This window comes from Canis aureus, chromosome X, assembly GCF_053574225.1.
Source record: "Canis aureus isolate CA01 chromosome X, VMU_Caureus_v.1.0, whole genome shotgun sequence".
Taxonomy (NCBI): Eukaryota; Metazoa; Chordata; class Mammalia; order Carnivora; family Canidae; genus Canis; species Canis aureus.
Genome location: NC_135649.1, coordinates 36,041,239 through 36,054,514, shown reverse-complemented (window position 1 = coordinate 36,054,514; position 13,276 = coordinate 36,041,239). Strand labels below are relative to the sequence as shown.

At 38.0% G+C, this 13,276-nt stretch overlaps 1 protein-coding gene across 9 annotated transcripts in view; it reads right to left on the bottom strand.

Moving 5' to 3' along the window:
* LRCH2 (leucine rich repeats and calponin homology domain containing 2) overlaps window positions 1–13,276 on the bottom strand; it is a 214,618-nt gene that overhangs the window by 147,534 nt on the left and 53,808 nt on the right. For all 9 annotated transcript variants that reach the window (XR_013375004.1, XR_013375005.1, XM_077889223.1 and 6 more), the window contains exons 3-6: window positions 12,347–12,491; window positions 8,039–8,165; window positions 2,741–2,846; window positions 2,521–2,657 (exon numbers count right to left, since the gene is read on the bottom strand). Coding sequence is in view for 7 of the 9 variants with exons in the window: in XM_077889223.1 (XP_077745349.1) it covers window positions 2,521–2,657; window positions 2,741–2,846; window positions 8,039–8,165; window positions 12,347–12,491 (515 nt within the window). In the remaining 2 variants the exon portion in view is untranslated. The remainder of the gene's footprint in view (window positions 1–2,520; window positions 2,658–2,740; window positions 2,847–8,038; window positions 8,166–12,346; window positions 12,492–13,276) is intronic.

Genomic DNA, 13,276 nt, shown 5'->3' with positions numbered 1-13,276 from the left:
AAACAAAAGAGTAAGAAAAGTACATTTAAAGTAATTATCATCCCTGGGATAAAGGAAGAATGTTTCTTAGATAACAAATACCAAATCTGAACTGACCACTGAAAAATTTCATTTAAAAGGAAAAACTGGGCAGCCCGGGTGGCTCAGTGGTTTGGCACTACCTTCAGCCCAGGGTGTGATCCTGGAGACCCAGGATCAAGTCCCATGTCGGGCTTCCTGCTTGGAGCCTGCTTCTCCAACTCTGTCTGTGTCTCTGCCTCTCTCTCTCTGTTTCTCTCATGAATAAATAAATAAAATCTTTAAAAAAAAAAAAAAGGGAAAACTGCTGAGCTATTAGAATACAAATACATTACCAATTAAAACATACTCCATCATCTGGATAAACCAAAACCTAATTATCTTTCATTACCAAATTAAATACTGGTGAATTATTTTGTTTCATAAATTTTTTAAAAGATTTTATTGATTGATTGATTGATTGATTGACTGATCTGAGAAAGAGAGCATGAGCAGGGAGAGGGGCCAAGGGAGAGGGACCAAGGGAGAGGGACAAGCAGACTCCTCGCTGAGCAAGGAGCTCTATACAGAGCTCAATCCCAGGACCCTGAGATCATGACCTGAGCTGAAGTCACATGCTTAACCGACTGAGCCACCCAGGCACCACCTTACATAAATTTTTTTTTAAAGATTCCATCTATTTATTCATGAGAGACACAGAGAGAGAGAGAAAGGCAGAGACACAGGCAGAGGCTAGAAGCAGGCCCCATGCAGGGAGCCTGATGTTGGACTAGATCCCGGGACTCCAAGATCACACCCTGGGTCGAAGGCAGGCGCTAAACCGCTGAGCCACCCAGAGATCCCCCATAAATTTTTTATTGTAGTAATTCATGTACATAGTTTTAAAATCAAAGAGAATTATAAAACTGATAACAAAACATTAAACCCCCATTCCACTCCTTTCAGTCTCTAAAACCTAGTCCCCACATATCAACTCTTAGTTGTTTTTCTGCTATTTATTTTTATATTTATGAGTAACATGGTTCTACTGTTTTATTTTCTAGTTATAGATCTTATTTATTGAGGTTTTCCTATGGAAAACAAGGACTTAGATTTCTTACACTACCACTACCCACCACTATCAAATATCATCAACACCACCATACCTAACTCACCACACTCACCTTACTTCCTCCTTCTTCAGAAGCATAGCATAGTGGTTAGAACATGGACTCGAGTCAGACTGCCTATGTTTGAAACCAGCTGTACCTCATGCTAGCTATGTGGCAATGAATAAGTTGCTTAACTTCTATGTCTTTGCCTCCTCATATATAAAATGAGGTATAATGACAATACCTGTTCTATAGGGTTACTACAAGAATTAAATAAATTAATGCATATAAAGTACCTGGAACACAGTAGGCACTAGATATATCTCTGCTATTTTATAACTATATCACAATTTCTCATTAAATCAAAATCTAGTATTTACAGTATTATGACCAAGAAAACATTCTGCTGAGGCCAGGAACAATAAACATTTGGCCACTGACACAAGGGAGAGAATCTGAGAGAATCTACCTACATATTCTACTACTGAAAAAAACCCAGGCTTCTGTTAAGGCAAGTGAGGGCCAATCACTTAGCTGCAAAGCTAAGGATAAGAATCTGAGAGTGTAAGTCTTAGTCCTGTGGTGTCCAATACAGTGGCCACTAGTCACATAAAGCTATTTAACTTTAAATTAATCAAAATAAGATTACATTTAAATTTGGGTTCTTTAGTCGAACCAACCATGATTCAATTACTCAATAGCCACATGTGGCAAGTAGCAAGAAAAAGGCAACCCTTCTTCTGGATGGATGCAAACCATGATCCAGGGACCATAGCTTGGAAGTAGATTAGGGGTTGGCATTTCACTGCCATGTGCCTCCTTGGCCAGATTCTCTCGTGCCAGTGTAAGTAAAGACCCTAGTTTCTGCTATTTCATCCATCTTCCATTTTCCAAAATTCTGTTGCCATCTCTCCTCTGTTACCCTCTTCTCTCTCATTCTTTGGCTTTATGGGTTTTTATCTTAGTATGATCCTTTACTCTCATTTCAATAGATTCCATGTGGATTTAATCCTCCAACTAAAAGGCTGAATCATTACTTTTCCACTCGTATCTTGTACTTTCTGTTAGGATTCCATCTATCAGTGCTGAGAATCTGTTCCAATCAATCATACAACAAATGTCAAGTAGATACATACCTGAGTAGGAGAGATGCAAAAAGACTCCACAGTCTATGTTTTTAAAAGAACACTGACGAACAGAATTACAGATATGGGTTTTCTAAATCCTATTCTCTAGAAGCTAAGCTAAAATTCCTACCAAAGTGCAAAAGTTACTTTTCAGAAAAACTCCTTTAGACAATAAAGCCTCAACAACAAAGTGACTCCTAATTCTAATGTTTTTTGATTTATCAATTTGATGTATAATTATGAACAAAAATAGAAGAAATAAGTATCATATTTTTATTACAAACCTGTGCTGGTGGTACTTGCAATGGATTGTTATCCAAAATCATTACTTGTAAATGATGCAGCTTCCTGTAACAAACTGGGATTTCGGTCACTTTATTACAAGAGAAATCCAACTTGACTAAGGGAAGATCTCCTAATTCTGTTTAGAAATGAAAAATAATTAAGTTAAATTTGACACAGTTCCTCTCTTATTCATTTCAGTAAAAATAATGAGCATCTTACCATCTGGCAACACATGAAGATTATTTCTTCTTATATTTAGCTCTCTAAGTGAATGTAATTTTCCCATTTGTTGGGGAAGGACTTGAATCTCATTGCAGCTAATATCCTAAGGAAAATAAGAAAATTATAACAAACTTAGAAATACAGACCTATTTCCATTTTAAAATTAAAGCACACAGCTAATAGCTGTTACCTATTACCTACAGTGCAAAGTTACCTCAAATATGGTTTCTCTAAAAATGGATTATCTGGCAGATTTCTATTTATATTACATCATGAAGTCAATCTAACACAGTTAACAAATGTTTCTGTGCAACATTGTGAAGTTATAATTTAGTACTACATAATTCAGCCTTTTGGAAATCTCAACTGAAGACCGTTCTCGCCAACCAAAACCAGAAATAAGGATAATCCAGGTAGGGATCCCTGGGTGGTGCAGCGGTTTGGCGCCTGCCTTTGGCCCAGGGCACGATCCTGGAGACCCAGGATCGAATCCCACATCGGGCTCCCGGTGCATGGAGCCTGCTTCTCCCTCTGCCTATGTCTCTGCCCCTCTCTCTTTCTCTCTGTGACTACCATAAATTAAAAAAAAAAAAAAAAAAAAAAAGATAATCCAGGTACTCTTCATTCAGAGATAAAATAAAAAACAACTATCAATCACTATGATAATTTGTCAATTACAGTATTTTTGAGTTACTCTGTTGGGCAGAAACTGAGAGTCAAGGATTTACAGACTTGAGCTAGAGAATCAAAGACTATGGACCTCTTTCTCAAAGGGATACAAAATATGAGGAGTTACAATCTCAAAATTCTGTGGTTCACATCATAACCCAATGACTTTCTAGCACCGAATCTGAAATATCTCAAGGTTAAATGAAAATCCAAGTCCTGATTCAAAGGTAAATGATACCAGTTTTCCATAATAAGAGACAGCTTAATTGTGCTCTCCTCTTCCTCCCCTTGAAGAATAATCTTCAACAAGATCTCATAGGGCAGTCATTCCAGACACATTGCAAATGAAATTCACATTCGACTGCAACTGCCCCTAATTTCCAACTTTCACTGGAAATGATATTAGTTAGCGTGGAGGGAGAAGAGTGGCACATACATTCAGTTTTACCAAAAATAAAAAAAGCAGAAGGGTAAATTCAAAAGAATATTAAAGCCGTGTAGGGAAAATCCAATACAACTAAGATGATAAGAAAAATGTATCCTACATACTTCTTTCAAATTGTATCTAAGGCATCTTCATTCAGTGACAAACACTTATCATCAAATACCAATTATTTGCTAGGCCCAGTTTTAGGTGCTGAGGACACACCAAGAAATAAAGCCAACCAAAATTCCTACCCTCACAGCTCTTTGTGGAGCTTATATTCTAGCAAAGAGATTAGATTATATAATATGACAGGTGCTGCCATTAATATATGTTACGTAACATGATAAGTGCTGTAAATAAGAAAAACAGCAAGATAAAGGAAAATGGCAGTGTAATAGCAATGAGGAGGGATATTAGCAATTTAGATTGCCTCACAGAGGGGTGCCTCGGTAGCTTGGTAAGTTAAGCGTCTGCTCTGATTGGCTAGGATCCTGATCTTTGCAGTCCTGGGATCAAGCCCTACGTTGGGCTCCCTGCTGGGTGACGAGTCTGTTTCTCCCTCTCCCTCTGCCCCTTCCCTGCTTGTGCTTTTTTTCCTCATTCTCTCTCTCCTCAAATAAATAAAATCTTTTAAAAAAAATTTTTTTTAAAGATTGCCTCGTGGAGAAGCTGATGTTTGAGCAGTATTAACAGAGCCATGCCAATATTTAAGAAAGGAACATAAGGAACAATAACTGTAAAAAGACTCTTAGGCAAAACATGCCTGACATGAACTAAAGAACAGCAAGAAATACAGTGTAACTAGAAGGAAGTGAGCAAGGAAGGAGACTAAACTGGGGAGAGGGGTACAACTTAGGCTTTTACTCGGAGAGATCTGAACAGGAACCAGAAACTTTTTTTTTAAGACTTTATTTAATTATTCATGAGAGACACGGAGAGAGAGGCAGAGACATAGGCAGAGGGAGAAGAAGGCTCCCTGCCAGGAGCCCAATGCAGGACTGGATGCTGGAACTCCAGGATCATGCCCTGAGCCGAAGGCAAACGCCCAACCGCTCAGCAACCCAGGTGTCCAGGAACCAGAAACTTTTAAACAGAGATATGACATGATCTGATTTATGTTTTGACAGGATCACCTTAACTGCCATGTTGAGAATAGACTATTATCCAAATGAAAGATAATAAAATTTGGGGAAAATGGCCTTTAAATTACTACTACTGCAAGGTACCTGGGTGACTTAGTCAGTTAAGCATCTGCCTTAGGCTCAGGTCATGATCCTGGGGTCCTGGGATGGAGCCCCACATCAGGCTTCTCCTGCTCTCCCTCTCCTTCTGCCTGCTGCTACCCCCTGTTGCACGCTCTCTCTCTCTGTCAAATGAATAAATAAAATCTTTTAAAAATTTAAAACGACTGCTTCCTATAAAAAAGTTTCTATGGGCAGCCTGGGTGGCTCAGCGGTTTAGCGCCGCCATCAGCCCAGAGTGTGATCCTGGAGACCCGGGATAGAGTTCCACGTGGGGCTCCCTGCATGGAGCCTGCTTCTCCCTCTGCCTGTGTCTCTGCCTCTCTCTCTGTGTGTGTCTCTTGTGAATAAATAAATAAAATCTTAAAAAAAAAAAAGTTTCTAATACTGGAGATTTCCATACAAAAAATTCATAGAAATTTGATAGCTGCCCAGAAGAAATAAACCCAGGCACAAAAAAAATGACCTACTCACCAATGGATACTCTATAAAATACTCTACTGGATATTGGAACCTAAGTATATTTCCTAGGTTTCTAAGGACAGAATTTCACTGAGTTGGCTACCACATTCTTGTGGAAGACTGTCATGGGAAACATTCCCATGACAGATAATACCCATAAATTCATTATGTGCTTTACAACTGTCAATTAGCCATCCTAATGCTATCTATCCACTGTTACTTATTTCAAAAATTTAAATAAAAGCACAATAATTTTATAGTGCCTAGTGAAATATGGTATTTAATAGTTTAAAAACATTCTATGTAGCTAAAAATACTAGAATAAATCTAAAAGTCCTAAATATTTTTTAAATTTTATTTAAAAACTATCTCTTGTAACGCAATTTAGAACACAGGGCCAAAAACTGAATGAAATAAAAGAAAAAGAACTTTTACAGCCATAGAATAAAGTGTAACAGTGTCCAAGTCAAAGAAGATATCGGTCCCCTTTTATTATGAATTTGTTAAATCACCTCCAGAATCTTCTGTTCATTTGTAAATATAATGTTAAAAAGGACTTTAATAAAAAGAAACATTTTCAGGATAGAAATAGCTAAAAATATGTGGAAAGGGAGGAGATTGGGGGATGGGGTGACTGGGTGATGGATACTAAGGAGGGCACGGTGATGGGATGAGCACTGGGTGTTATACTATATGTTGGCAAATTGAATTTAAATAAAATAAATAAAAATAAATAAACAAAAAGCTAAAAATAAAAAGTAACAAAGAATAGAAATACAGAAAATATAGAAGGGAATAAAAGTAACAATTATGTTTAAGCTACAGAAAAACAGACCTTAGAGTTTGGTAAAATGGAGAGTAGATATATAACAGATTACAAATATCTGAAGGGAAGAAAAGTTGTCATTATCTATACTTTTTCACATGGCAGTCCCAGGACCAATAGATAAAAGTGATAGGGGCATGTATTTTTGTTCAAAATAATAAAAATAACAAAGCTTTGCAAAAGAGAATAAGGTATGCCTCAGTGACACACAAAAAGATTTATCCACCACTGAAGTTATATAACTAGATGTGTCAAGGATCCTGTATTAGCAAGTGGCTAAAATCCTATGATTCTAAAACAGTGTAAGACTAAGTTTAAGGCAGTCTCCTTGTATTATAATTGCACATACATTAATGAATAAAAGAAATTAAAAAATGACATTCCTGAAATTTCTGTTCATTACATCCTATTTGCACATTAACTTGCCACTATAAATAATCATGGATAAATTTCCAAGAAAACTTTTGGCCTTCCACACATAATAAAGTCATACTTAAGAATACATTACTCAAGATAAAAAATAAAGAGCAAGGCACATAAAAAAAAAAAGAGCAAGGCACATTGTATGACATGGAAACGCTGGGAAGAAAAGAAATGTCTTCTGCCTTCCAAGTCCTTCAAGCTGGACTAAGAATCAAATTAACATGAAACAAATTAACAAGAGAAAATCACATTTAGATTCATAAATATGGACAATCCATACAAACATGAAATTCCAAAGACAGGCAGCAAGAGGCCTATGTGACATCCATAGCTAAGCAGAGAGATAGGAGTCTGGAGACACAAAGGGGAGGAAGACCATCATTAGCAGGACAGTGAGAGATGTTTGGAAAAAAAGTGCTCCTTGATTCAAGTAAGTGCCTTAGGTAAAGATGAATCTCTTTTAATAGGCTCTTCTTTCCAATGTAAATTTAGGATGTTGAGGGGGAGGTAAAGAGATTTTCTTAAACCAATTTTTTTATTACTTTCAACTCAAAATAATCATGCCAAAGTAGCCCATCTTGAGACCACCTGCCCTTAGCCCCCTACAGAAGTAACAGAAAAATGAGAAAATAGGTCAATACTTTAAGGATATACCTATGTTCCCCTCAAAGTTCAATGTCCTTTAATACCTAAAATGTTCTGTTCAAGGTAATTAAATTATTCCTATATTTCCACAGGCAATTATATATAATGGCCTCTCCATTCATCTTGGTCCCAAAAGTGTTATAAAATCACATGGGAATATAGGATAAGCAGAGTTATTTTGTTCATTCTATTGTTTGCAGGCATTGTACTCTCTTCCTCTTATCCCCTTTCTCCAAGGCTTTCATAGTAGCCATGTAAAACCTTTTAAAAAAAAGGTATCTTTTCCCAGTCTACGAACTTTACTGTACCCAAAATGAATAGACAAATGCTTATTGGTTTAAAAAGCATTTCTTAAGACATATAAACAAACCTTCTGACTTCACTAGGACTAAGGACCAACCAGGCTTTTATTGTGGATGTGAGCGAAAATTAGACATAAGCAACAATATCTGAAATTTTACTAAGGTGAACATAAACATATACCAAATTATTCTTTTAAAAAAATTATACTGAAATTTCATAAAGAGCAATTGTCCAAAATATAAAGGAATGTGTTATGTACATTATATATCATACACGGTCAATGCAACTATTTTACTCACCAATTCCATTAAATCTTTTAACTTCCCAATTTCTTCTGGGATGGACACTAGTTTATTATTACTGACGACCAAAACTTTAAGGGGAAGATCAAATAGGTATTTTGGCAAAGTTGATAAAAGATTTCGACTGAAAAGAATAAGAAAGTCTCATTACGGGATAAGTCTGAAATCTCTCACGTTATGTTGAAAAAGAACAAATCACCTCAAAAATAAATAAAAAGCTTTCATCAAATTATGATTATCATTTAATGAGTGCTTACTTTGTATCACACTAAAATCCTTAAATGCATTATGTCATTTAATACTCACATTAACCCATGAGACAGGTAGTACTATTTATCTCCATTACATGAATTAGAAAACAAAGGTTAAAACTGACTAAGTGACTTGCCCAGACACAAAAGATCGTAAAGCCTGTGTTGTTACCTATGATATTGTCTTACATTATCATCAGTTCTCAAAACCCAGAATCATTCTTCTCAGCTAGAAAATGCCAGAACCTTGTTCTCTAGTATTATTTCACTGCACTCAATACCTCCATGCCTCTAACAAAGGACAGGTTCCATGGATAAGTTTGCATGCACTAAGTTCAAATTTATGAAAGAATTAATAGAATTACATCTTCAAAAACATGTAGTAACCCTAACCCATTCCCTTTTCTTATGGGTTTACAGCAGAACAGCCCACTAACACCTTCATCTCAGTTCAAAGTTGATAAAACATTCCTATCTCTGTGGATAAACTTAAATATAACAATTAACATTTATTGAGTGCTTACTGTGTGTCAGGCCATGTTCAGAGTACCTCACATGAATTAACTTCACTAACGTCATAACAACTGACTTTGGGAAAATAGAGCATCTCATGCTGCCCATTTTACAGAGGAAGAATCAGTCAAAAAGATATTAAGCAAACTGCTCAAAGTGACACAGCTGGTAAGAGACACAGGATTCAGGGACGCCTGGGTGGCTCAGAAGTTGATGGTCTATCTTCAGCTCAGGGCATGATCCCAGGGTCCCAGGAAGGAGACTCACATCAGGCTCCCCACAGGAAGCCTGCTTCTCCCTCTGCCTAAGTCTCTGCCTCTCTATCTGTGTGTCTCTCATGGAGAGAGAGAGAGAGAGAGAGAGAGAGAGAGAGAGAGAATGCCAGGATTCAAATCCGGGCAATATGGCTCTGGGGTAACCTCAACCTACTGAGGATCAAATTTATATACCAATATAGACTGATCCAAATGATCCCTGCTGTAGACACAATGTTTGTGTCCCCCACAAAATTATAATGCTGAAACCTAATCCCCAATGTGATGATATTTGGAAGTGGGGCCTTTGAGAGATGATTAGGTCGTAAGAGTGGAGCCCTCATGAACGGGTTTAGACCCCTTATTTAAAAAAAAAAAAAAAAAACACCTTAGAGACCTGCCTTGCTCCCTCTACCAAGTGAGGACAGCTAGAAGATGGCTGCCTACAAACCACCAAATCTTCCAGTGACTTGATCTCAGATTTCTCAGCCTCCAGAAATGTGAAAAATAAGTTTCTGTTATTTATAAGGCACCCAATACATGGTATTCTATCATAGTAGCTCAAACAGACTAAGACAACTCCTCTACCAAAAAATATAAAGTATACCATTACATTTTACATACTGTCAAGTATTCATAAAAATAAGTTATTATTTTTCCTATTTTTCAAAGAGGCATTTATAGACCTGTACCTAGCTAGCATTTTGAGTAACATGCACAGCCACAAAAACCTAGTGTTGCCCCAAGGAAGAATATCAAGACTTTTCAACTCCCCATGTTATGCCTGCAGAGGACATCCAGAAACACTAGATAGGCTTTATTCATAAGGCACACACTTGAAAAAAAATGCCCCTAGACCAGCAATCATGGCCAGGCTGCTGGAATGTCAAAAATGCCAGGGCCTTGTTATAACTCCTGACACTTTTAGGATCAAACAGATTCCTTGGAAAAAGGGCCAGTATGGAGCACAAAAGGATCTTCCTGCAGAATTCTACTGAAAAAAGGAGTGTTATATAGGAAAAGAGAACTGAAAAACCATCTTACAAGTTTCTCAAAATTTTTTCACCAAAATAAAAAATAACGTAAGTGGGAAAAATATGGCACATACAAACTCTTTCTAATCTCTCTCAGACAAATAAACGTATAAAAATTGGCCTATTTTGAGGGGCACATAGCTAGCTCAGTTGGTAGAGCATGTGACTTTTGATCTGAGGGTTGTGAGTTCAAGTCCCACGTTGAGCCTAGAGCTTACTTTTTAAAAAAAAGCTGGGGGGGGACGCCTGGGCGACTCAGCGGTTTAGAGCCTGCTTTCAGCTTTCTAGGGTGTGATCCTAGAGTCCTGGAGTCCTGGAATCGAGTCTCGCATCAGGTTCCCTGCATGGAGCCTGCTTCCCGCTCTGCCTATGTCTCTACCTCTCTCTCTGTGTCTCTCATGAATAAATAAATAAAATATTTTAAAAACAAAATAAAACAAACTGGGACGCCTGGGTGGCTCAGCATTTGGGTGTCTACCTTCGGCTCAGGGCATGATCCTGGAGTCCTGGGATTGGGTCCCGCATCGGGCTCCCTGCATGGAGCCTACTTCTCCCTCTGCCCATGTCTCTGCCTCTCTCTTTGTCTCTGTCTCTCATGAATAAATAAATAAAATCTTTTTAAAAAATGATTCTTTTTTTCACATTTTTAAGGACTCTACACCCAATGTGGGGTTCAAACCCACAACCCGGAGATCAAGAATCACACATTCCACCAACTGAGCCAACCAGATGCCCTGAAAATGATTCTAAGTAAGTCACAATTTACCAATTTCCATTCAATGTCAGTCATCTGACAGGACCATCTTTCTCTTACACTTATCAAATGTTAACTCTATTACAAATAGAGAGTAATAGCTAAGAATGAGAGTTCTAATACTGCTTTGCTCTGAATCTTGGCTCAAGCACTTGATGTGTGTGTGTGCGTGTGTGTGTGTGTGTGTGTGTGACACACACACATGCATATGACTTTGGCCATATATTTATTTATGCTTCACTGTTTCCTCGTTTGTAATTCAAGGTTAATAACAGTACCTCTCTCAGAGCACCCGGGTGGCTCAGTCACCTAAGCATCTGCCTTCAGCTCAGGTCCTGATCCCAGGGTCCTGGGATCTGAGCCATGTATCAAGATCCCTGCTCAGTGGGGAATCTGCTTCTCCTCTCCCTCTGCCCCTCCCCTTGCTCATGCTCACACGCACACGCTCTCTCTCTCTCTCTCAAATAAATAAAATCTTTAAAACAAAACAACAGTGCCTCTCTCAAAATGCTGTTGTGAAGAGGAGATGAGGTAATATGGATAAGGTATTTGTAACATTGTCTGGCACGTAGTAAGTAGGCATCTTTTTTTTTTTAAGATTTTATTTATTCATGAGAGACACAGAGAGAGAGAGAGAGAGAGGCAGAGGGAGAAGCAGGCCCCACGCAGGGAGCCTGACGTGAGACTCGACCCTGGTCTCCAGGATCATGCCCTGGGCTGAAGGCGGCGCTAAACCACTGAGCCACCCGGGCTGCCCAGTAAGGACTTATTAAGTATCGACCTCAACTGTCACATCTACTTCCTAACACACTAACACTCCCATCCCAATCTATCCATCCTTAGAGTAGCAAGGAGAACTCACAAGAGTGAACAATATAGCTCAAGTGTTTCTTCATAACGTTTCACTTTAACCAAGAATGCATATAAATAAATTGGCATTGGGCAGCCCCGGTGGCTTAGTGGTTTAGCGCCGCCTTCAGCCAAGGCTGTGATCCTGAAGACACGATATCAAGTCCCATGTCAGGCTCCCAGCATGGAGCCTGCTTCTCCCTCTGCCTCTCTCTCTCTCTCTCTCTTTCTGTGTGTGTCTCTAATAAAATAAAAAATCTTTAAAATAAATAAATTGGCATTGTGGTGCTATGATTTCAGGAAAATATTTCTATTCTAAATAAAGCCTTGCTACTCAAAGTGATAAGGACAAATAGGTACTGGCATTACCAGGGGGCTTCTTAGAAATGCAGACCCCACTGCAGACTTATGTAATCAGATGTTTTAATCCCCATGTGAATCTTCTGCAGATTAAAGGCTGAGATGAGAAGCACTGCTGTCAAGAACAAGACCAAACACCTATAAAGTAATGTGAACATATAACAAATACTCAAATAAGATACTTTTGAGATAAATATAGGTTACATAACCAAACCAAACACATTCCTTTGTTACTAAAAAGGATTAGAACTATAATAAAAAACAAAATCTACCAAAAAAATTTTCCTTACCTAATGTTAAGATATGTTAACATCTGCAGGTTTTTAATGGCTTCAGGAATGGTTTTGATGCAATTATGATATAAATTTAATGTCTCAAGAGGTGCAAATAACCAGACATCAGAAGGAATTTCTGTAAAACGATTTCTTGAAAGATCTGAAAAAGAAAAGTAATGTTTGAGTGCCAAACATACACCTGCATCTATTATAATCAACAGAACTATTTTCATGTTTGCTGAATCACTTAGACTCTAAGCAACTACTTAAAATATTATAAAATATGGGGCACCTGGCAGGCTTAGTTGGTAGAGCACAAGACTCTTCATCTCACAATTGTGAGTTCAAGCCCCACATTGGGCACAAAGCTTACATACAAATATACATAAAATATTATAAAACATGGGGGCACCTGGGTGGCTCAGCCAGTTAAGCATCTGACTCTTAACTTTGCCTCATGTCATATTCTCAGGGTCCTGAGATATGGCCAGAATCTGCTTATCCTCCCTCTGCTCCTCCTCCTGCTCTTTCTCTCTCTCTCTCTCTCTAACAAATAAAATCTTTTATTTTTTTTAAAGATTTTATTTATTTATTCATGAGAGACACAGAGAGAGGCAGAGACATAGGCAGAGGGAGAAGCAGGCTTCCTGTGGAGAGACTTGATACCAGGACCCCAGGATCACAACCTGAGCCAAAAGCAGACACTCTACCACTGAGCCACCCAGGTGCCCCAAATAATATCTTTTAAAAATATATATTATAAAATATTATCCACCACGAAGGCAAAATTAATCATATTGAAATATATTCATTTAAAGCCTGTTTATTAAATTGTACTTGATATCTTTAAAATTTATCTTTTAAAACATCAATGAGGAATTCTCTCTAATCTTTTCAGAAACACAAAAGATCCTCCCCAGATCCCACATCCCCCACTACCTCTTC